Source organism: Scyliorhinus canicula, chromosome 11 (assembly GCF_902713615.1).
Source record: "Scyliorhinus canicula chromosome 11, sScyCan1.1, whole genome shotgun sequence".
Taxonomy (NCBI): domain Eukaryota; kingdom Metazoa; phylum Chordata; class Chondrichthyes; order Carcharhiniformes; family Scyliorhinidae; genus Scyliorhinus; species Scyliorhinus canicula.
In genome coordinates, this window is record NC_052156.1 from 71,398,784 (window position 1) to 71,422,462 (window position 23,679).

Sequence of the window (23,679 nt, forward strand, 5' to 3'; positions counted from 1 at the left end):
GACATGGGGACCAGACAAAACAGCAATTGTGTGGGTCTCCCAGGGGATTGTAGGCCCTGAGGTGCATGCCCTTTGGACAGGCTGGCACCCTGGCAGTATCACCTGGATGCCAGCCTGGCACTGCCAAGTTGGTGCCAAGCTGGCATTTTGTGCATTGGTGCGATTGAGCTGAGGTGCCCTGTGTGGGTATTGGTGGGAGTGCGGGCTGGGCTGGGGACCCTTCTATAGTGTGTTAGGGGTTGGTTAGGATGCTTCGGGAGCCTCGGCAATGTGCGATCTCTTGCTACACTGAGGAGTTCTGGTGAGCGGAGCTCCTCGGTGTACAAAACAGGGCTCTGTGCAGCCCCAGCCCCTGTGTTCCTCTTGAGGCCCCTTATCAAACATGAGTCGCGTTGTATAGCCCTGTGTCTCTCGGCACTGTAAAGCCGGGAAACACAAGGCTATACGCACTCGCTATGGGACTTTGTTCCCATTTTGTTAAATCCTGCCCTCAAATTCATCCATCCAACGGAGGAGCGAAAATCCAGGCCTCGGAATGAATTTATTGAGAAAAAGAAGTGGTGGATCAAAAGTTTTCTGGGAACATTTTGAGCAATTTGTGGTAGGAAAGACCACCCAGTTTCCAGATTGTAATTATGGAGTGAGGAGTTTACATCACCACGTCTATTGTAAATGTACTTTAGAAATTTATAATGGAGCAAAGTTGGCACAGTCATCACAAAAGGCAGTAAGGTTTTGTTCAATAGACTCTGTATACAGAAGGAAGAATATATGTAGATAGAGTAATTCCTGCAAGCTGTATGATTGACGAACAATTGATTACTAAGAACTAAAGATCAAGTTATATTATTGTGATTTACTGTAATCCATACGAATAGACCATTAACAGTTTGTAGCAATTTGAATCAGTGGTATTATGGAATGTTTGAAACAAAACAATGTTTAAATGCTCAATGATTATGTAGCCAGCATCAGCAAACCAGCAATTTACTAGGCAGAGAACCCATTGTAATAAAAGGCAGCTATCTGGTGATAAAGTGGTCAGATTCTTCCTAATCTTGGAGGCGAATATTGGAATACCAGTCTGAACATGATATGAGACACACTGGACCTTTGTGTTGATCGTATTGGCTCATTTTTCATTAAAAAATGTTCAGTCAAGCTTCGACCGTTTCTCCCAACTCTGTTGAAGAACTGAACAAGAATGATCCAAAATTTTTTTTATTATTGTTCTGCTCTATTCTAAACAAAATGTGTAAAGGTGTAACTGAACATATATGTATATATTCACAAACCAAAACACTTTAACAGATTATTTTTGTGTACAATATTAATACAACTAATAGAATGTAAATTATGTTATGAACCCAATGGCTCTACGGCATACCTTTTAATTCATACAATGTCATCTTCGTAAATATTACAATTTTAGTATCTATTGCCAAAGTACCACATCCTCTAACACTAACAGTCATTAACAGTTGATTCTTTAACTGGTCCAACACTTTTTCTACAGAAATACACCACAAACAGTGCTTATATTAATCTCTTATTTGCATTAAATAATCAGAGGTATAGGAATCACATCTGCCTATTAGGGGGAAAAAAGCATCTCAAACAGATAAAACAGTAAGTGACAGACACATCTGTACAATGCACAAATTGATTTCACTGTGGCAACAGTGGGTTAAGGCACAGGCCTGCAAGCTGGAATATTTTACTGACGTACCCATCAGATTTCAAAGATGCTGCGTTGTCTGGAAATATAGAAACAGAATTAGATTCCAACGAGCAAGCCAGAGAGGGATGGCAGCTTCAGAGCATCGAAAACCTGTGTTGTTTTTAATCACATGTCATGACACATGGGGCAATGTGATAACATGTTTTCATTATTGTCATCATGTATATTGTGGAATCATTGAAGAGTTTGTACTGGTAGTAATGCCCTTTAAATGCATTCAACCTAATTTAAATTGTGGTTATTGTGAAAAGAAATCCTGGTAAATTGACAATAGGAATGACATGATGCTTGTATAATATATTGGGAGTTTTATTATAGCATGAATTGTTTGCAGAAAATATAGGCAGAAAGACCAAAGCATTGTTGTGCTGAACCCTCGATTTTAGTTGCAGCTTGGAGTCCATTGTTTCTCAATTGATCATGTTTGACATGTTTATACAAAAATGCATTACTAATTGCATTTAGATTGGAAAAGGTAAACATGAAAAATACTGACAAATAGCTGCAGGAGGTGGTGTCGTGATATTTGAATCTTGAGATGTTTAATATCTTGAAATTTTGTTCTAACCATACTATCCTAATAACATACAAAACATAAAACATCTTACCACTTCATTCAAAATCTGACAGATTTAATTGGGTATCCTGTTCAAGCGACATGTCTCAAGCTGTGCTATTTTGCCACATAACTCATGGCTGCCACTGCAATCATTTAGAATTTTATTTCAGCAAATGTTACACGGCATCACACACACCTCATATTATATAGAAATATTTTCTTGAAAATTGTGCTTCAGTATTGAATAGTCAACCTTGTAAAGCCTGAAGGACTGAGCATACAATGAAAGAATGGAGTGAAGTCGAAACTTGCGAAGAAAGAAAGGCTTTAACAATATGGTTTTGTTAAACAATTCACAACTAACTGTTGATGTGTATATATCACTGATTATCCACCAGTCACATGATTCCATCCATTGTGGTGGTTAGCCTGAGATTAGATCATGTGATACATCTGAGTATGGCAAACTGTTCATTCACTATTGCAGTGGACTTGAAATGAAAATGAAATGAAAATGGCTTATTATCACAAGTAGGCTTCAAATGAAGTTACTGTAAAAAGCCCCTAGTTGCCACATTCCGGCGCCTGTTCGAGGCGGCTGGTATGGGAATTGAACCCGCGCTGCTGGCCTGCTTTGGTCTGCTTTAAAAGCTGCTATTTAGCCCTGTGCTAAACCAGCCCCTTTTCCACTGGTCCAGCAAATCAGAGATGACAAATGGTTCCTTAAGCTCTCAAGGGGAGAAGGGTCGGTCGCACTGTGATCCCAGGAAGTTCATTTGCAGCACTTCTTGTGGGAAAATGTCAACTAAAAGGCAAGGCGATTTCTTTACTCTGGGAAAAAATTCAGAGCACCTTTCAAGATTTATTTTTAGATGCGTTCAACTGACTTTTTGAAAAAAAGTCTTTAAAACAAGTGATGGAAAGGAGCTTCTGAGCCAGATCCTGAATAAAGAGTAAAATAGCATCCGGTGAGTTACAAGCAACCTGAAACACTTTCTCCCTCATTTTGCTCTTCCGAAAGAGGACTCACACCAAGATGCAGTTCCAAAAGTGCAAACTGCTCTCTGGTAGAAGTCTAAAGTGATCCTTGAGATAGTGAGTGCCAGCAACTTATTCTTTTATGGTGAGGATGCTCACTTAATATGGTCACCACATTACAGGAACGTTGCCATCGCACCAGAATAAAGTCTACAATGTGCCTGCACATTTCATGAAGCTAACACCGCTGGAAGTATGCAGTCCAGGAAAATCATGACGTCAATCAATGTGCCATTTGGGAGCTCAATGCTCTAGCTAACACCCTCTCTTAACCTGGCATAACTGGAAATACATTAAGCAACACAAAGCTATCTCTATTTAAAGGGATCATCAACTAACTACAGGTTTTTGTACTGGTGAATTTCATCCTGCTGAATGCTTTCCATTGTTCTTTCAAGTTGCAAAGGTTTATAGGAAGTGATTTGGTAGACACTGAAGGAGATTTTGCCGATTTCATAGATTCTGCACAAACTGGATATGGATTCAGTTGTGGGCATTTCCCTTCGTATACTGCATGACATGGAGAATGAGCAGAGTTGGGTATAGAAGAGATTGACTAAGAGATGGCTAAGAATGGAGAATTTTAGCTTTGAGGAAAGATCAAATGTGCTGAGGTTGTTTTCTTTGGAACAAGGAAGTCTGAGGGTTGTTTTAATTGAACTGTATAAAATTATGGTGGGTTGTGGTAAAGTGACTAGAAAGGGCATGTACCCATGAGGAAGGAGGTCACTAACCCAGAAGGTTTAGAAAAGAGGTCAGGAGAATGTTCTTCACCCCAAGAATAGTGAGTGTCTGAAACTCACTGCTCAAAAGTCTGGTAGAAGCAGAAACATTTATATGTAAAGTATTTGGCTGGCACTTGATGTGCCATAACCTCCAAGGCTATGGGCCAAAATCTGAAAGGTAAGATTAGACTTGATTGCTATTTTCTCAGCTGACACAGACACAATGGGCCAAATGGCCTCCTTCTCTGACCTTAATCATTCTGGTGTCTCTAAACCTAGTCGTACATTGGCCCGTATAATGAGCAAGAACAGAGGCTCACTTTGCTGGGCTAAAGTTCCATGGGTAGCTATCCATTACTTCATCAAAGTGCCTGTTCTTCACATCTACACCTACACAATAAATCTCACCAGGCTGTTCTGCTATGAAAGATAACCAGATTACATCAAAACTAGGCCTAGATTCAAAAATTAATTAGCCATAAGCATAAAATTAGCCATGATCCCTTTATTCCGGTATATTCATCTTTAGACATAATTTTTTTATCAGATGAAATCATAAAAAGGAAGGACACGACTTACCAGAATTATTTGTTATGAGTTTTTGGTGATTTTCATGAAACATACTTATTGCACTGGATTTTACAAAGCACTGTTTTCCAACAATGACTGAAAATTCACCATGATGACATGTTGGCAACCCAACATCGTCACGCCAGTCTCATAATACAGAAAAGACATGGGTGCAGAAATAGGCAGCCCATCCGCCCTTTTGAAATGATTAATTAACAAGCATTGAGATTGTTTACAGCCTATTCAGCTCCAATTCTCATGGCCACTGCATTTTTCAGTCTTTTTGCCAGCAAAACCGAGGCGGCTCAAGATTGATTGAAAAGGCCTGTCACTGGGACAATGATTGAATGTAGCAGCTGATTTTGCCGGGGTAGGTAGCAGTATCTGAATGATTTTCAATGACTTTTTAAAAAAAAACAAATTGCGCCTCCGAGGAATAGTAAATACTGATTCTGAGAGCAGGAGGCCTTTACAATTGTAGCTAAGATAGCTCAATACATTTTCATGCTTCCTCCTCTCCCCACATGTGGTGCTGTATTAGCAAAAACATGTGACAATTTAAAATAGAGGTCCCGTTGTCAGAGGGTTCCTAGGTTGCATTGCAGTTTACTTGGGCGGAAGACAGAATTTACCCTACGGTATTGCCAAGAGCGGGCAGTTGAGAGACAATAGACAGGCCTTCCAAACTGCCAGCCCAATTAGAGGGTTGGCAGCTCTGGAGCCTCAGCAGGGCCAATGAAATGATGGCTGCTTCTGAGGAAGTCAGGAGAAAGGCAAGGGTATCTCAAAATGGCATGGGTACCTCAGGAGGGTGAGCATTATGTACATTTTAAACCAACAGGCCCCAGGGAACAGAAGAAAAACTTCTCCAGTGGGTAGTGTTGGAGGTGTTGGGCAGCTCTTTCTGCTGACAGTCCACTACCTGGGCCAAGGTGTCTCCAGCTCCGATAATCCCCACACTGTGAAGCTTCTGGGTGGCCACCTCCAAGCAGCTGGTGGTTTCCCCACACAGTAGGGGTTGGGGGAGGGGCACGCCCTGCCACAGGAAAAAGGCCCCTCTCATTCCCCTGCTCTTTCCTTGTAGCCCTACAATTGTTTATTCTGTAATTACTTGTCTAATTTCCTTTCAAAAGCTTCAGTTGGACAATATCGGGAAGTGTACTCCAGATACCAATCATTCGCATGAAAGGCTTTTTCCTAATGTCACTCTTGGTTCTTTTGACAATCACCTTAAATCGGTGTCATCTAGTTATCAACCCTTTTGCCAATAAGAAAGGCTACTCTCCTATTTTATATTGCCTCTCCTCATCCTTCCTAACAAAATCTATCACTTTGCATTCCTCTGCCAAATGTTCACCTATTCTATCAGCTCATCCATGGTCTATTGAAGTCTATCATCAACCTCCTCAGTGTTTGCTACAATTTCATGTTTTATGGCATCTGCACACTTTGAGATAGTACTCAGTCTACCTGGTTTTATTAATATATACAATGAAAAGCAGTGATCCTAGTATCAACCTTTAGGGAACCCGACCCTCCATCTTCCTGCAGCTAAAATTTAACTGTCTACCATTATACTCTTTTCCCTGTCACTTAGCCGATTTTGCATCCATACTGTCACACAGCCTCTCTTATTTCAAGGACTTCAACATTAGCAAGCCTACCATGTGTCACTTTATCAAATGCTGTCTGGAACTCCATACACACCATAACAACTGCATTGCCCGGATCAACACTCTCTGTTACCTTCACCGCACAATTTGCTATTAACAAATCTGCTTGGGCTTTCATTAATAATAATGATAATCTTTAGTAGTGTCTGAGTAGTATTGAGGGAGAATTCAGAATGTCCAATTCACCTAACAAGCACTCCTTTTGGGACTTGTGGGAGGAAACCGGAGCACCCGGAGGAAACCCACGCAAACACGGGGAGAACGTGCAGACTCCACACAGACAAATATGCACTTGACCAAGTGACTGTTAATTTTGTCTCAAGATATTGCTTATAAACATTTCCAACCACATAGGTTAAACTGACCAACTAGTAGTTTGTGGGCTTATCTATAAACCCCTTTTTGAAATGTTGTGTCACATTTGTAAGTCTCCAGTCCCCAGCACCACTTTGATACTGAAGGATAATGGAGAGAATATGGTCAGTACCTCCACTATTTCCACCCTCATTCCCTTAGCAAGCTAGGATGCATCCCATCTAGACTCTACTAATTTAAACCAATCCAGTATCTCAACTACAGCCATTGTAACTGTGACTTTGGCAGGACTTTTGTCCATGAGAAAATATAATACAGCCAACTGCAGAAGAAGCAATCAATATGTATATGTGCACAAAGGAAACAATATTAATTTGTTTTGCTTTTAATGAACAATAAAATTATGAAGGCATTTGTTCGGGTAGAAAAAGAGAAGATGGGTGAGATCTACCGGCCGCACCCGAAAAGCAATGAAGCGCAGTCAGTAGATGCCAGGAGGTCCCTCTTCCAGAATCTACCTAGCTCACCATGCTTCGTGACATCTAACGCAATCTTGCGAGACAGCTAGTCTCACTCTAATATGCATTTCCGAGATCTAACCATGGCATGGGATCTAACGCCCTCGCCTTGGAGACCTGAGGCGAGCAGCGTTCAGTGCTGGTCTCCAGCGGAATCAGATGGAATGGCATGTGGGAGGGTCTCCCAGGGAATCGGAGGCCACCAGGTGCTTGCCCTCTGGGAACGGTGGCCCCCACTGCTCTGCCAGCCTGGCACGCTGGCAGTACTACGAGGGCGCTAGCCTGGCACTGACAAAGTGCCCAGGTGGCGCTGGCAGGGGCACTTCCAGGGTGACAAGCTGCCACTGCCAAGGTGCCAAGCTGGTATTTTTCATACAATAGGGATTGGGCCTGGGGTGCCCTGTGCGGGTGGGTGCATGGGGGGGGGGGGGGGGGAATAACCTCCTTATAGATGATTTATGGCTTGGGGTGAGTTCAGGGGTCGCATCAGGGGGTTGAGAGATTGGGACGCCATTGCATCCCGATATCTCACTGCACTGAGGTGCTCTGGCGAGCGGAGCTCCACAGTTCAGAAAACAGAACTAAGTGCAGCCTTGGCTGCGTGTTCCCCGCTGAGGCCCCAATCTACCCGAATGGCCATTGATGGCGTGGTGTTTCTCGGCGTTCTGAGTGCCAGCAAACATCCGGCTAATCATGCACTAGGGGACTGCATTCCCATTCGGGGAAATCACGCCCAATATTTCCACTCATGGACAGGCCAAAACTAGGGACCACAAAAGTAAATCAATTCAGTAAGGATTTCAGGAGATATGTCTTTACCCAGAGAGTACTACAAATGTGGAATTCATGTGGAACCACAAAGTGGTTTAATCAATTAATTTAATGCACTTAAGGGGAAGTTAGATCAGTTGATAGGGTGAGATGATTGTAATATGGGCAAGGACCTGTTTGGCTGAATACCCTGTTATTAGACCATAAAATATATATAATTAAAAGTTAAATAAAGGAAAATTTGTGGTAAAGTAAGTATTGGAACAATGGAAATGCGTTAACCAACAGATGCACGCTATGTAGTTTTTAAAAATGCAATCTACGCTGACATAATCTCCTTTATTCCATGGGCTTCAACTTTGCTAATAATCATGTCACTTTATTAAAGACCTTTTGAAACTCCATATACACCGTGTGGTGAATGTATTCACCTAATGCATGAGCCGTCTGTAATATGATGTGACCTATGACCTGGAAGTGATGATACAGGCTACTTCCAGGTACTGTACTGGAACCCCGGTAGGCTCCGTCTCTGGCTCCGCCCTCACTGGGGCCATATATAGACCGGCCACCTGTGGGTGGCACTCATTTGTACAGCCGACTCTGGCAGGCGAGTTCATGGACAATAAAGTCTAATGTTCACTCATTCTCACGGTTTCACAGTGAATTGACGGTATAACACACCATAATAACCACATTGCCATCATCTACTGAACCACACTTCTGAATTGTATGGCTGTTGTTAATGCTAATCGTATAGCCTGTTGACATACTTGGGTCACCGTTTTTAGCTTTCATTAAGAACCAAATAATTGAGTCATTCTGTAAATTAATTCCTGGTCTCACATCCTAATTAGACACACTGTGCAATGTACACAAGGAAGAAATGTGTCTGGAGGAGACTATCCATCGTGCTGTCACCAGCATGATGTAAGAAGATAATACAGCAAAAATACACGTGACAACACTGAGTTTGTGAAAAGAAACAACAGGAGTAACGGAAATCTGTGGAATCAGAGATACCTAATAACTTTTCAGTACCGGAAGTAAACAACTATGGAACAAAGGCATATTGCTGGAGGGGAACAGAGATCATTCAAGGTTAAAGGAAAATTTGTAGTTGCAGGGGAATGCACATAAAGAGAGATCTTTTGCAAGCAAAAATGAATTATGAATTGGAAAGCTGCTTCGAGAAGCCATGGCTCAGGACATGTTCAGACAAATGGATAACTTTCTGTTATGAAAACAAACCAATAATGCAGGAGTTATAGTATGAAGATCCTACTATGGCAGTTTCAGGAGCGAGGATCAAGTCTGAAGCATTTCTAGAGAAATGGTTGTACTGATGGGGATGTGGGTAACGGTGGGCCTCATGAAATATTCATGGGACTTTGGTAATTTTCTAGTTACATAAATGGTTCGGGCATAGGGACAAAATAAACCATGTGGAAGTTTGCTGATGATGCCAAAGATTTCAGAAGATTGTTCTGGCTCAGCACCCACAAAGTTAATAACCATTGAAGGGAGGCGAATCAGCATGTGACTGGGGAGAGAGAGAACCCAGGGCAAAGGAGGCAAAAGGCTTCCTGGTAAGACCTGGAAAAGCTGTCATGATCCTTCTGATTCACAAGGAAACCTAAAATAAAATGGCTTGCTGGGTGTCTTCTGGCCCACAATTCAGTTTAGGTAAACAGGGAAGTGTCACTGCTCATGCCCCCAAATAAAATTCTAGATCAAATCCTGATGATGTCCGACTAAGGCTCCACTGTCAGAAGTGCTGTCATGAGGATGAGAGCCAAGGCCCTGTCTACTCTCTCAGGTGGTGATAAAAGATCCCATGGCAATATTTTGAGGAAGAGCTGAGTTCTTCCTGGTTTGCTGGCCGATATTTATTCCTCAGTCAACATCACCATAACAGATTTTCTCGCTATTATGTTGCTGTTTGTGGAAGCTTGCTGTACATGAATGAACGGCTGTGTTTCCTACATGGCAACAGCGATTGCACTTCAAAAAGTATTTAATTGGCATTGGAGCACTTTCAGGATGTTTTGAGGTCATGAAAGGAGTTGCATAAATGTGAGTCTTTCTTTCCCATTGTGTGAAATGTGCACATTACACTAATTTCTCACACAATTTTGCCCAGTAGGCAAAGCTCCACATTGTAACTGTGTTCAGAATTACCCTCTTATACGTTCTGCAGTCAAAAAGCAAGATTGTCTGTTTTTCTGATGGGAGTACAATTAATGCTTATCAAGTTGTCATCGTTTGTTGGACAAATACGATACTCAAATGAACTAACTGCAATAAATGAAAATTACTTACCAGCTGCAAGGGGTAAATTTTCAAAATATATTTTTGCTGGTGCAGAGCTTTGTTAAACAGGACAGCAGATCAAACGATCAGGAGCCCAGACCAGGGTGAACCAAGTTCGCAAATTTTGTGATTTCCCAGCCATGAATCACTGGAAAAATGGGATGACTGTGAAATGGGCATTCTGAGCCCTCTTACAACCGCTGAGGCACCCTCCCAATGATTCAGATTCCTCTCCAATAGTTGTGCTTCTAAAATTTGCCAACTAGGCTTCAAGATGAAAGAGTGAATCACCCAAGCTGATGCATCAAAGAGGTCCTCGACCCTTAAAAAACCTTTTTAAACAGTGCGCGCCACAGAAGGTTTCTCTTATTGTATATTGAAGAAAGTTCTGGATAGTGTATGGAGCTTGGGCTGTTACTACTTAAGATGATAGCAGCTTGTCCTCGACTTGGAACAGTGGGAATATGTCCCTGTTAAGTGCAAGGCTTCATTAGGACAGGCACTAGTCCCAGAGGGAAGGATGAGAAATTAGAGGGAATATCACCTTGGACAACTTCTAAACTTCTTACTTTACTGTTTATTTGGCGCTATTGCCCTAGGCCAGGTTACCCACCTGTCCGTTTTGTTAAAAAAATTAAATGATACAAGGTAGTAAAGGGGCAAAACAGGCAAAAACTATAAAATAGAATACAAATAAATAAGATTTGTCATTCTATAACTTTAGCTGCACAGATGTTTGTTCCTTCTGTTAACTCCTTTAATACATCATAAATCTCCATAAAAACAGGAACTAATGTAATAAAATTTCATAAACACAAAATTAAAATATAAATGGCAAATCATCACCACTCAGTTGCCAAAAATCGAGGTGAATTACCTATGATTTTTGGCATTATCTTATCATTGGCTTTATCATCAAGAAAAATCACTACAACATCATGCAGTTGCAGTTAATTGGCACCTAAAGAATGGTATCCCTGCATGTAAACTAACGCGGCACCTTGGACAAACAAATGGAGCCTGGAACCTTTAGCTCATTTATCCCCTTTGAATAATGGATTTATAACCCCTATGTGCCTAGATGCTGCGACCTCTCTTCCAATACATATAAATGTCCACTTAAGATTGCCAGTCAATATTCAGTATCCAAAGGAAATACAGATCCCAAGCAAGACAAAACTAGGCTAGCTAATAGGCCAAATCCATTGGTACATCAGAACTGTAAATGAATGTAATCTTACTTGGTAATTTTATTTAGAATGTGAATGGTTTGAGGCCACTTTTGTTCACAGCAGTTTCATTAGTGAATACAAGGACACTTTTGGCCTCAAATATGTGGGGAGCAAATGATTAGCACACAATTATTTATGTGTGAGATTCTGCTGATATAAAATAAATAACTATCCAATCAAAGAACACCTTTTCATTTTTGCATCCAGCCCAACTGCTTTACTGTGAATGTTGATGGGTAGCTTGTGTCATTGTACAGTGTAAACCAATGTGTACAGTGTGGCCTGGCAGGAGCTGCCCAGCAGTCCTGGAGCATGCTCAGTGCAGACTTGCAGCCTTGTAATAATTAAAAGACCTGTCGGCTCAAGTCACATTGGAATGTAGAAAGGAAGAAATTGTATTCCCTGTATACCGCATGCCACAGGAATTGATATTCCAACGGAGTAACAACTTTTTTTTCGTTCTTCAAGTTACCAGTCAGCTGACCAGCTTTGGCAGAACAGTCCTCTGAGTCATGTTGGGATTGGGCTCATTATTCTGATTGGACTTCAGTTTATTGGCAATGCTGGCAGAAGTAGGAGGTAGTTTAACCACTGAATCCATGAGAGCAGTAGGGCTTGCTGACATACGTTTGACAAATGTTGATTTGTCATTCGTCGGAGGTTTTGGCAGACGTCTTCGTAGCCATGGGTGCCTTAAGGCCTGTGCTGGTGTCATGCGTAAGGCAGGATCCCACTCCAGGCAGTGTCTCAGGAAGTCAATGAAAGATTGGTCATCACAGCCCTTTAGGGCGCTGATCCAGTCCCGTTGACCAGGGGGACCCCGATTTTTTCCTCTCCGAGATCGTCCACCATTCAGATGCATTGTTCCATCAGGAAGTGTTACAACAGAAGAATATCTAGGATAACCTTTTGAGCTGATGAACATTTTGGACCTTTTGGAACATTCCAGCAGCATTGTAGATGGCATTCCTAATAGTTCCATCATGCAAGCTAGTTGATCTCCCTCGTCTTCACCTGGCAACAGCGGATGGCCAGTCAGCAATTCAGCAAGAATGCATCCCAAACTCCACATATCAATAGCCATCCCATATTGTGCTCCAAGAATCACCTCAGGAGCTCGGTAAAAACGTGACTGAATGTATGTGTAGATTTTTTGATGGTCATAGCAACTGGACCCAAAGTCAATCACTTTAACTCCACTACGTCCCTGTTGCTTCAACAGGATGTTCTCAGGCTTCAAGTCACAATGGATGATATGGCTTTTATGCAAAGCTTCAAGGCACTGCAGGATGGAGTGTGCAAATTTACGGACCAGGGGCAGACTGAATCCTTGGAACTTATTCTTTTTGATGAGTTCATAGAGGTTCATGCTTAGTAGTTCAAAGGTCATACAGATGTGGTTCCGGAAAGAAAAACTCTCATAGATATGGATGACATTCATGCTGTTGTCCTTGTCTTGCTTCCTCAGGTGATCTAGTATCTTGATCTCCTCTGCTGCTTGCCTATGAAATCTTTTTTCGTTCCGTACCATTTTCAAGGCGATGTACTGATGGAGTTTGTGGTCATACGCCTTCACCACCTGTCCAAAGCTACCTTTTCCAATTACCTTGATGACTTCATATCGATAGCCTATGTGATCATGTGGCACATACAGATAAGATCCCTGCTCATCATCATAGCTATTATTATTTGGTGCTCCAATAATTCCTGGTCTCTTTTTAGAATTTGGTCCAACAAAATAGATTTCTGAATAGCTAGCTATTTCCTGTTCCTCGTAGGGTGTAAGTTTGTGTATATAGTGTTTCTTTGCCTCCGTTGCTGTCATTGGTTCCCCTTTAGGCCTAGTGGAGACATCATAGGATTTAATAGAACTGGAGCTGCTTTTTAGTTGGATGGAGCTTTCCAGTTTGTGTGAAGGCAGGAAGCTTGTATCATTGGCACTGAGACTATTGTTTGGTGTCGCACATGCTGTCAATTTTGGCTCGGTTTCTTCATATAATTCTTGGCCTTGGAAGTGCTGATCACCTCCAACACGAAACTGATCAGTCATGGTACCTGTATAGTCACTCTCCTGAAACAGAAGAAAATCACATTTCTGCTGTGAATGCTTGATGTAGTTATCTCAACAACAGTAAATCAATAAATTTGTCATTAATAGCTGTAAATTGTTTATTCTGATTCAGGAAGGATATATGATGCATGATTTTCTCTCTAAAGCTCAACTCATATAAGATTTATAAGCCGCCCTAAATTTGAGTACAATTGTCGAATATTTCTCTTTCACCCCCTCGGATGGATACAAGAAATGTTTTTTTGCCTGAAAGGCAATCTTTCCACTCAATGACTCTTTGCCTCCAAACTTTCTGCATAATAATTATTCAAGCTTTTCTTTTTCAACACTGCCATGGCCACTGTGCCTCTGACCTTCATTTACGTTTTGCTCCTAAAAATATGACACTTTACTCATTCTTCATCCTTCATACATATGCTTGAGTCTTGACTTTGCAATGAAGATTTATAGTACCATCTCCAATCTAACCACTTGGACCTCAAAAGTAACTGTTTTACGGTGTATCTTTTCTCATTTAGTTTACTTCCTTACAGGACAAATTGACACAGAATAACTGCCCAAGTCTTTCCATTTAAAAATAAACATATGTTTTCCATCATGAAATGCCCCTAAAAGGACAAGGAAATGTATCCCTACTGTCTACATCTCAGGGATCTGGCTCTGAAACCAACCAAAATTGATGTACATCTATCAACATGAAACGAGTTTGAGGAGTCTCATCTCTGGACCTGAATCCATAGCCCAAAACTGCATGTAGTTACGACTTGGCACAAGTTCACCAAAGGAAACCCTAAGGATGGCGGTGTGGGAAAATTGAAATAAAACTTAGGCTGGCAAGGTAGGACATACGTGTCAGTCATTAGTGTTTTTGGAAATCCACATTTCACTTGGTAGAAGTTTGAAAATCTCTTAATTATGATGTATGATAATACTTATTGAATGAGAATGCAGATTTTTAAATTGTAAAATTGAAAAATATTCAGAAGGAAGGTATCTGAGAACATACCAGTCCCCTTTGTTCCCATTAGACCATGCCAATAATCATGATCTGACTGAATATATCAACACTAAATAAGTGTAACCTACCCTGTATGAGTAAATGCAATGAGTAACGGGCTGCTTTCAGTTTTAATATAATTATTGCCAAAGTGAAAGCATGCTAACCTACTAACACTGTGCTTCTCCTTGGTGGCTGCATGTGCATTTCATTCAATTACTCTAGTGCTTCTTCAAGGTGCAACCTGAGGATGAGAATTGTGAGAGGTGATTGGCTATTCATGCTCTACAAAATGCTCCCAGGACTGAAAGCACTCTCATAGCATCTTGTCCCTAGCAGGAAGTTGTTGCCGGTTGATTTCTGGAACCTGTTTCTAGGCAGGCTGATGTTTCCTGCAATGTCCCACGGGGTGGTGTTCTGATGGAGACGGCCAGTGTCTTTGCATATGTTACTGTCCTGAGAAGTCTTACAACAACAGGTTAAAGTCTAACATGTTTGTTTCAAACACTAGCTTTCGGAGCACTGCTCCTTCCTCAGGTGAATGAAGAGGTATGTTGTCCTGAGAGGCAGTACTATCAGGCTGATAGTCTGTACGTCTTGATCTTTTCACCTCTCATAACATGAGTTCTGTGGCCGTTCCCTCATTCAGCATGAGGCACTCCTCTTTGGGAATACCCAGTCTGATAGTCCGCCCCCCTGTTGGCATTGTGCAACATTTTCTCCTCCTGAATCAATTAGGAGTTGGCTGACAGTTAAGGAGCACACACCCAGCGATATGAGAGCTAGAGTGAGAGATATGGAGGTATCAGCCTGTTAAGGTGGAGAACAGGATGCTAATGTTCATGAAAATAATTGTTGTTAGGAGAGAAGGGGAATCATGATCTGAGATCCTGAGTTAGTTAACCCAGCCTCCCTCCACTGCCCCCAGCCAGAGTATATTAAGGGAGTTAGCTGTCATTTTTCGAAGGTAAGGAGTGTTGTTACTATGCATCCTTATCATCTCTGGTCAAATCATTGACTGGTCTACAGTTTTGTGGCACTCGTTTTATTGCCATCTCCTTCCACATAGTGCGAGTGATCTTTCTGCTAGATTTCCTGCCACAGACACGCACAGATGAAACGTCCTGATCTCAAGTTAATTAAGGTTGTAGGTCATACTCCGAAATGGTGTCATTTTCTGTGCCAGTTGCTTTGTTGGTTGCAAATGCCAGCTGCTCTTGTGGGGCAGGTTCTTACAAGCTGTGGCAAATCATTAATGAGGCATCTGACTGTCTCTTTCTCGGCTACTGTTTAGCCATGCTATTGCTGCAAGCTGTAGCCATAGCTGGTTTATGAAAGTTTACACTCTAATTCCCATGGTTCCTGAAATATGGCATCCATTTTTCACACCATGCGCTACTCCAATAGATAAGCAAATGTTATGATCCAGGAAACTCATATAAATTCTTCCCCAAATCATGAATTCATGTAAACATAAGACACAATTGATCTGCTAATGTGTATTATCGTCCTGCGAACCATAGACATTTGTGTGAAATGTCCTGAACAAGTTATCTAATGTAGATATCTCTCGACTTTTATTGTGCAGGGTCAGTAAGCCCTTCAACAAATTAAATTAGGATACTCTCTGCTGCCTTCTCCTGTCCTATGGTTGTATGCACTTCGCATTATACTTTGGATGAATTAGCATGTCGAAAATTACAATGTCGCACTACTGAGAACTTGACTAGCAAGCTGCATTGCGCTTTGAGTCACAGTGTCTTAATGATAAGGCAATGTCGTGGGGAGGCGGAAAGAAAAGAAGCAAATCCTGCATTCTGGGTCATAGTCCCATGCACCCAAAGATCTGTGAGTCGAGAGTCCCTTTGTCAGAAGCAGGGGAAATTGTAATGGGGAGAAAAGAAATGGCAGGAGAATTAGGTTCGTTCTTCGCAAAAGAGGGCATAAATAACCTCCTCGAAATGTTAGGGAACCAAGGGTGCAGTGAGAGGGTGTAAATGAAGGAAGTCAGTATTTTTAAGTAAATGGTGTGGGAGAAATGAATGGAGTTAAAGGCTGACAAATCACCAGGGCCAGATAATCCACATCCCAGAGGATTAAAGGAAATGGCCCTGGAAATATTGGCTGCATTGGTGGTCATCTTCCAAAATTCTAAAGATTCAGGCGTAGTTCCTACAGATTGCAGAGTGGCAAATGTAACCCCACTATTTAAAAAGGGAGGGAGAGAAAAAAGGGAGTATTACAGACCAGGTCGCCTGATATCAGTCATGGGGAAGATGCTAGAGTCTATTATAAAATAAGTAATAACAGAACATTAACGGGACTGGGCAAAAGCAGCATGGGATTATGAAAGGCAAATCATACTTCACCAATCTACTGAAGTTTTTTGAGGATGTAACCAGTAGAAATGATTAGGGAGAAGTGGTGGATGTGGTGCCGGAAAAGTAATGGTTGTTGGCAGCGGGTGCACGGGTGTGCGACTACGAGGTGAGGAAGAGGCGCTGCAGGCGGTGACGTTGAGGGAGGTTTCTGAGGTTTGGGCCAGTAGAGCAACCCCCCTGCCCTCAATTCCAGCGACAGGTGGGCAAGCCCACGAGGGGAAAGGCCGAGCAGGGAAAGTTTGCACCAGCAACACAGAGAAGAGGACCTCCCCCCCCCCCCCCCCACTCACCCAAGCCACCAACAGGCATGCAACGCCTCACCAAAAAGAAGCCACAAGGAGCTGAGCAGGTTTGTGCCAGCAGCAGAGCAGACCCCCCAGGCCAGAAATAGTTGCGCGATGATGCCCCAAGAACAAGCCACGAGGAACTGAGCTTGTGCCAGCAGCAGAGTGGACCCTCCCAGGCCAGCAAAGGCGTGCGACGATGCCCTGAGAGGAGTTTGAGGCATGCCGGCCATGACAAAGACACAGCGTGGGTGAGGTAGACTGTCTTGAAGACCCCAAGTGACTGAGGTAAGAATGGGAGAGTGTGAGGTTTGGGGGGGAGACTGTGAGGGAATGGGGGGGAGGTTGTGGGAGAGTATGAGCGTGTGGGGGAAGGGAGAGTGTTTGAGCAGGTTGGGTTGCACACTTATAGAGAGTGTGTGAGGATCAGATTGCATGGAGGGAAAGCTTGTGATGGGATTGAGGAGTGCACGGAAAGGGAGAGTTTGTGATGGGAGAATGGGCAGGATGAGAGTAGAGTGAATGCTGTTTGAAATCCATGATCAGAATCACAGGGTCAGAGTTAAGCCATGAATCCCATTTTTACAGAGCAATCAAGGTAGCAAAATCTACGGATTGTGGGCCTGCCGGAGGGAAAAGAAGGCAGGAATCCCACAGACTATGTCGCCCAAATGTTGGGCAATCCAGTGGGAAGGGATCGCTCCCCCAACCTACCAGAAATAGACAGACCCCACCGGTCGCTTCATCCAAAACCCAAAGCTGGAGAACAACCAAGGTCCATAATTGCTAAAATGCACTGGTACCTAGACCGGGAAAGAATCCTATGCTGGGCGAGGCAAATGAAGAACTGTAACTGGGAAGCTCACCAGATCAGGATCTACCAGGACATTGGCGCTGACCTGGCCAAGTGCCAGGCAGAGTTCAACAGGGCACAAGCAGCCCTGTACAGAGCGGCGTAACATTTGGGATGCTGTACCCGGCCAAACTCTAGGTAACATTCCAGGGCAGGGAGCACTTCTTCACGGCCCCTGTGGATGCGAACAAATTTATCCTGAAGAACGGGCTGGAGAAACAACACCAGGGACAGCGAAGAAAACACCATCCGGAGAGACAGAGGCACCTTGCAGACATGGTAGAAAGCTTGGGATAATGACGTTTTGTTTGGATTAAGGACATTCCCTGTGGAGTAAATTAGGTTTCAGCTTGGTATGATGATGTAACTAATGGGAAGAGCTAAGGTATGAGGCATTTTGCAGAAAAGTAGTTATAGTTGAGTTTTAAATTAAGATGTGATCAGAAGTCGAGCATTTTCCCTCACTACAGTACAGTTAAAGGTATATCTGTCGCCAGATTAGCAGTTTCTCTGTAAAAATCCTGGTTTGCAAGACAGCCCGGCTTCTTGGAGCCAGAGATACAATTAAAACATTGTAAAATTTTCGGTGAAAGGACTTTTATTTATATTATAAGGATTCCCTGTGGAGTAGTTAATTCGAGACATTGGGCTAGACTCTCACAAAATGGGACTATGTGTCCCCACGCCGGCGTAAAAACATTGGAGTTTTACTCTGGAGATTCCTGTAATAAAGTACTCCTAATTCAATGCCCTGCAGGAAGCTAGCAGGAAACCGGAGTAATTCTCACAGCTTTAGCTGAGGATACGGGCCCCCGCACTTCTGGTTTTGAGTCTGCTCATGCGCACAGCGGCGGCCTCCAGCAGCCGCGCCAAGCTCCATGTCAGGGAGCCCGTATTAATAAAAATTAGTTCCCCCTGATCGGCCGCGCACACGAGCATCTGACCCAGGGGTGGGCAAACTACGGCCCGCGGGCCGCATGCGGCCCGCCAAAGGTATTTCTGCGGCCCACCAAGTCATTAAAAAAAAAAAAATTTTTTTTTTTTTTAAATTTTTTTTTAAGGTTAATGGGGGGGGGGGCTGTTGGGTTACTTACTGGTATAGGGTGGATACGTTGACTTGAGTAGGGTGATCATTGCTCGGCACAACGTCGAGGGCCGAAGGGCCTGTTCTGTGCTGTACTGTTCTATGTTCTATATGAGGCGCCCAGAATCATAACCGGGTGAAGTAATTATTTTACTTAATATACTATGCGGCCCTTTGTGAATTGTGAATTTCTGAATGTGGCCCTTGCACGGAAAAGTTTGCCCACCCCTGATCTGACCGCACAGATCTAACCCCCGGCCGCCTACAAGGTCTCCCCCTAGTGTCCGATCCCCCGTCCCCCACCAGGGCGGCCGTGGACTGAGTCCGCAGTCGCCACGCCAGCATCCCGACCGGCAAGCCAAGTTAGTTCCTTGCCGTCGGGAACTCGGCCAGTTGGGAGCGGAGGATCGCTGGGCTGACCTCTGTCAATGGGCCCCCAGCCGCGTGGCGTACTCTGTGATCGCGGCAATTCTCGGGTCCCAGAGAATCGCCAGACCAGTGCCAGGCCCGATTTCGGCGCCAAATTGGATTCTCTGCCACCGCGCCGAACGTGATTTCGGCACAGGGCTGCGGATAATCCAGCCTATTGTGTTCAGTTTAGTGAGACAATGTAATTAATGCGAAGAGCCGGGCGTTGAAGCAGTCAGGTGGAGGTTTTCAGAGTTAGTTTCTGACTGGAAGGTGAACTGAGAAGCTTTCTGAAGAATTACAACCATATATTCTGCATTATTCTGACGGGGTGTCAGGTCTCTTTCTTACAAGCAGTCTCAAAAGATCTCTCTTTCTCAACATGGAGTATTCAAGTCATCTCTTTATCGCAAATATTCCTGAGTGCGAACTGCATTTGAAAGTAGATTGAGAGCTGAATTGGTTTTTCTGTTGTTTGAGTGGGAATACAGATAGCATTTAAGGGTTATTATGCCACTGTATTGATTAGCATTGTTTAAGGGTAATTGTATGCTATTTTATTGTGTAATGTTAAATATATTTTAATACTATATTAGTAATAAAGTTTGTTTTAATATACCATGTCCCTATTTTTTCGTGAAATCACTCATGGAGTATGGTATCCTTTCCTCACAGTCTAAGAACATCACAATAATATATTTTGGTTTCTCTCCAGTACCCTAGCCACTGTTGGGGTCTGGTCTAGGATCGTAATATATGTGACCAGCGATGGTGAAGTTGTAGAAGGATTTTCTTTGTTTTGTCCAGCTACAATCCTACACTTGAGTGTCTGGAAACAACTGTCAACTGTTTATGAAATCATTGCAAATTTAGGTTTGGACATCAGAAATTGCCGCAGGCAGAACTTTGATAATGCTGCAATTATGGCAGAAAAATATTCAGGTCTACAAGCAAGATTGAACAATGCAAGCCTCTGTGCATTATTCATCCAATCTTCCAGTCGCTCCTTAAATTTAATCTGCAATGCCGCAGCTGAATCCTGTGAGGGAGCTGAATTTTTTTTTACTTTGTTCAAAGCATTATGCCTTTTTAATTTTGGTATCCACGCATCGATGGAACATGCTGCAATCAAGCTTTGAGCAGGAAAATGAAAGACATTTGACAGTCAAAAGAATTTGTGGCATCAGGTGGTCTGCTAGTACAGATGCTGTTATGGCTTTGAAAATAAAATTTGCTGATATAGGCAGCACGGTGGGGCAGTGGTTAGCACAGCTGTTTCACGGCGCCGAGAACCCAGGTTCGAATCCCGACCCTGGGTCACTGTCCGTGTGGAGTTTGCACGTTCTCCCCGTGTATGCGTGGGTTTCGCCCGCACAACCCAAAAAGATGTGCAGGGTAGGTGGATTGGCCATGCAAAATTGCCCCTTAATTTTTCTACGTTTTGGTGAAACTGTTTAGTTCAAAGAGTTAATGCCGTCAACAAATTGCTGCAAAATATTGATAAATTTATTGAATGCTGCACAATTTTTAGTCTCAGTTAAAAAAAAATTTTCATGTAAGTTCGAAATGACTATAGAATCATAGAATTTACAGTGCAGAAGGAGGCCATTCGGTCCATGATTCTGCACCAGCCCTTGGAAAGAGCACCCTATTTAAACCCATAACAATGACCTAACCTTTTGGACACTAAGGAGCAATTAATCATGGCCAATGAACCTAACCTGCACACTTTTGGACTGTGGGAGGAAATCAGAAGACCCAGAGGAAACCCACGCAGACACAGGGAGAAAATGCAGACTCCAAACAGACAATCACCCGAGGCGGGAATTGAACCCGGGTTCCTGGAGCTGTGAGGTAGCAGTGCTAACCACTGTGCCACCAGGTTGCTTGGTTGAAGCAAAGGCACTAAGATTAACATAAAATATAGATTCCTCTGATATATTTGGTGAAAAGTGTACAAGTCAAATTTTTCACTGAAACTAGAGACAATGAAATAAATTTAAAAGGGAAAAATAAGGGGCGGGATTCTCCTCTTCCCCCCCCCCCCCCCCCCCCCCCCCCCACGGCCAGGTCAGAGAATCGCCAGGGGGGCGTCGTGAATCCTGCCCCGCCGCTCTGACGGCAGCTGCCGAATTCTCCGGCGCCATTTTTTTGGCGGGTGCGGGGATCGCGTCGCGCCTGTCGGGGGCCGTTGGCGATTCCCCAATGGGCCAAGTGGCCACCCGCTTTCGGCCAGTCCCGCCGGCGTGCATTAGACCAGGTCCATACTGACGGGACCTGAGGGCGGCCTGCAGAGTCTTCGTGGGGGGGGGGGGGGGGGGGGGGGGGGCCACGGTGGCCTAGCCCGCGGTCAGGGCCCACCGATCTGCGGGCGGGCCTGTGCCGTAGGGGCACTCTTTCCCTCCGCGCACCTAGACAAAGTGGTAGAGCTAGGCGGGCCAAGAACATCGAGGATCACTGAGGGCACCGGGGGAGGGGGAGAGGGTGGTGAGGGGAGGGGGAGGTTAGGTAGGGAGTGGGGGTGAGGGGCGCAGCACCATCGGGAGAGTGGGGAATTGTAAAGTGGAATAAACACCTTGTGCACAACCAATATGATGCCTCTGTCACTTTCTTCCGCAATGCGGGCAACCTCCGAACCCTTGGCCCATCTCTCCAGGCATCCCCCCCTTCCTGGGCACACCTTGTGCAGGTGATGGGTGTGAGTGAGCACTCAGCAGCCAGGCAGGGGTCAGACAATGGTATAGATTGAGGAGCACTGGTGCACAGCTTTCTGCGGATTATCATCAACCCTGCATTCGACAGTGATCCGCTGATGGTGCCGGCACAGTCCCAGCACCCTGGAGTGATGTAACACATAACCTGGGAGGGGGGGTATGTGGGGTTGGGAATGAGTAAGGTAGCGATGATGGACCTGGCCACGTCCTAAGTGAATCGGCCGCGTATGAGGGCCTCCCTAGTCCTCCGGGCTTGCCGGACCCTCGCCGCTGCCACCTGTCCTGCAGGCTCCAACTGGTCCTCCGGTTCCTCCCTGGCTCATCCTCCAGCCTCTGCTGGTCCAGGGCCTCCTCATCATCATTATCCTCCTCCTCCTTGGAGGTGGTCACATGTTCCTCATCACCAACCCCCATCGCCGCTCCGCTGTTGACCACTGGAGCGGTCGAGGCATCAGAGCTGCATCTTGAGGAGTCCGATGCACCGCTCGATCACAACCTTAGTGGCCACATGGGCATCATTGTACCGTGCCTCCGCTTCAGTATCCGGCCTCCCTACCAGCGTCATTAGCCAGGTCCTCAGCGGGTACCCTTTATTCCCCCAAGAGCCAGCCGCCCATCCTGGGGTGGTCTTCGAAGAGTACAGGGATGACCCACTGCCCCAGGATGTAGCTGTCGGGGATACTCCCAGGAAGCGTGCACACACATGCATGATCTTCATGTGGTGGTCGCACATGAGCTGTATGTTGAGGGAGTGGAAACCCTTTCTGTTAACATAGGGCACTCCCAGGTGGCCTGGTGAGCGCAGGTCAACATGCATGCCATCTATTATCCCCTGGACCTGGGGCGACCAGCGATGGCAGAGACACCTGCTGCCCGGGCATCTTGCTGGGTTTGGTCCATGTCAAAGTTGATATCGTTTTCCGCTTGGGAAAACAGGGCATCTGTGTCCTGCCGGATGCATGCACCTATGGCCTGTGGCCTGCAAGATTCCACACAAGTCCCCGCTTGAGCCCTGGAATGATCCTGAGGCGTAAACGTTCAGGGTTGCAGTGACCTTAACGGCCACCGGGAGCTGGTGTCATCCTCCTCCACATGATGCCAAGTCCACGAGGACATGGCACAGGTACTGTACCTTCTCCTTGTTGAGGAGGAACCTCCTACAACATCCGCTGTCCGCCATTTGTTCAAACAATCAGGAACGCCTGTACACTCTGGGTCATCGCGGGCCTCCCCCGCTGAGTCCCTGGCTTCGTGGGTGCTGAGTCCTCAGGGTGAGGGGCGGTGTCCGGCACATGGGCCACCGCGTTGAACATTTGCAGACACTGCTGCTGCCGCCATCTCCAGCGTCTGGCCACCCGCCCTAGCAGCAGCACCACGAGGGATGTTCTGCTGGATCCAAAATCCTGCCATAGCATCCAGTATCTGTAAGGCA

General features: G+C 44.5%; 1 protein-coding gene across 7 annotated transcripts in view; it reads right to left on the reverse strand.

Annotated features, from left to right (window-relative positions):
- Positions 1-1,205: 1,205 nt before the first annotated feature.
- The window catches only part of LOC119973128 (dual specificity tyrosine-phosphorylation-regulated kinase 2-like), a 144,414-nt gene continuing 121,940 nt past the window's right edge, over positions 1,206-23,679 (reverse strand). For 5 of the 7 annotated variants that reach the window (XM_038810715.1, XM_038810713.1, XM_038810714.1 and 2 more), the window contains one exon: positions 1,206-13,526. In XM_038810715.1, coding sequence (XP_038666643.1) covers positions 11,931-13,526 — 1,596 coding nt within the window. In that variant the 3' untranslated portion in view covers positions 1,206-11,930. Of the gene's footprint in view, positions 13,527-14,690; positions 14,768-23,679 lie in introns of all 7 variants that reach the window. The other 2 variants (XM_038810717.1, XM_038810718.1) reach the window with 1 other exon arrangement.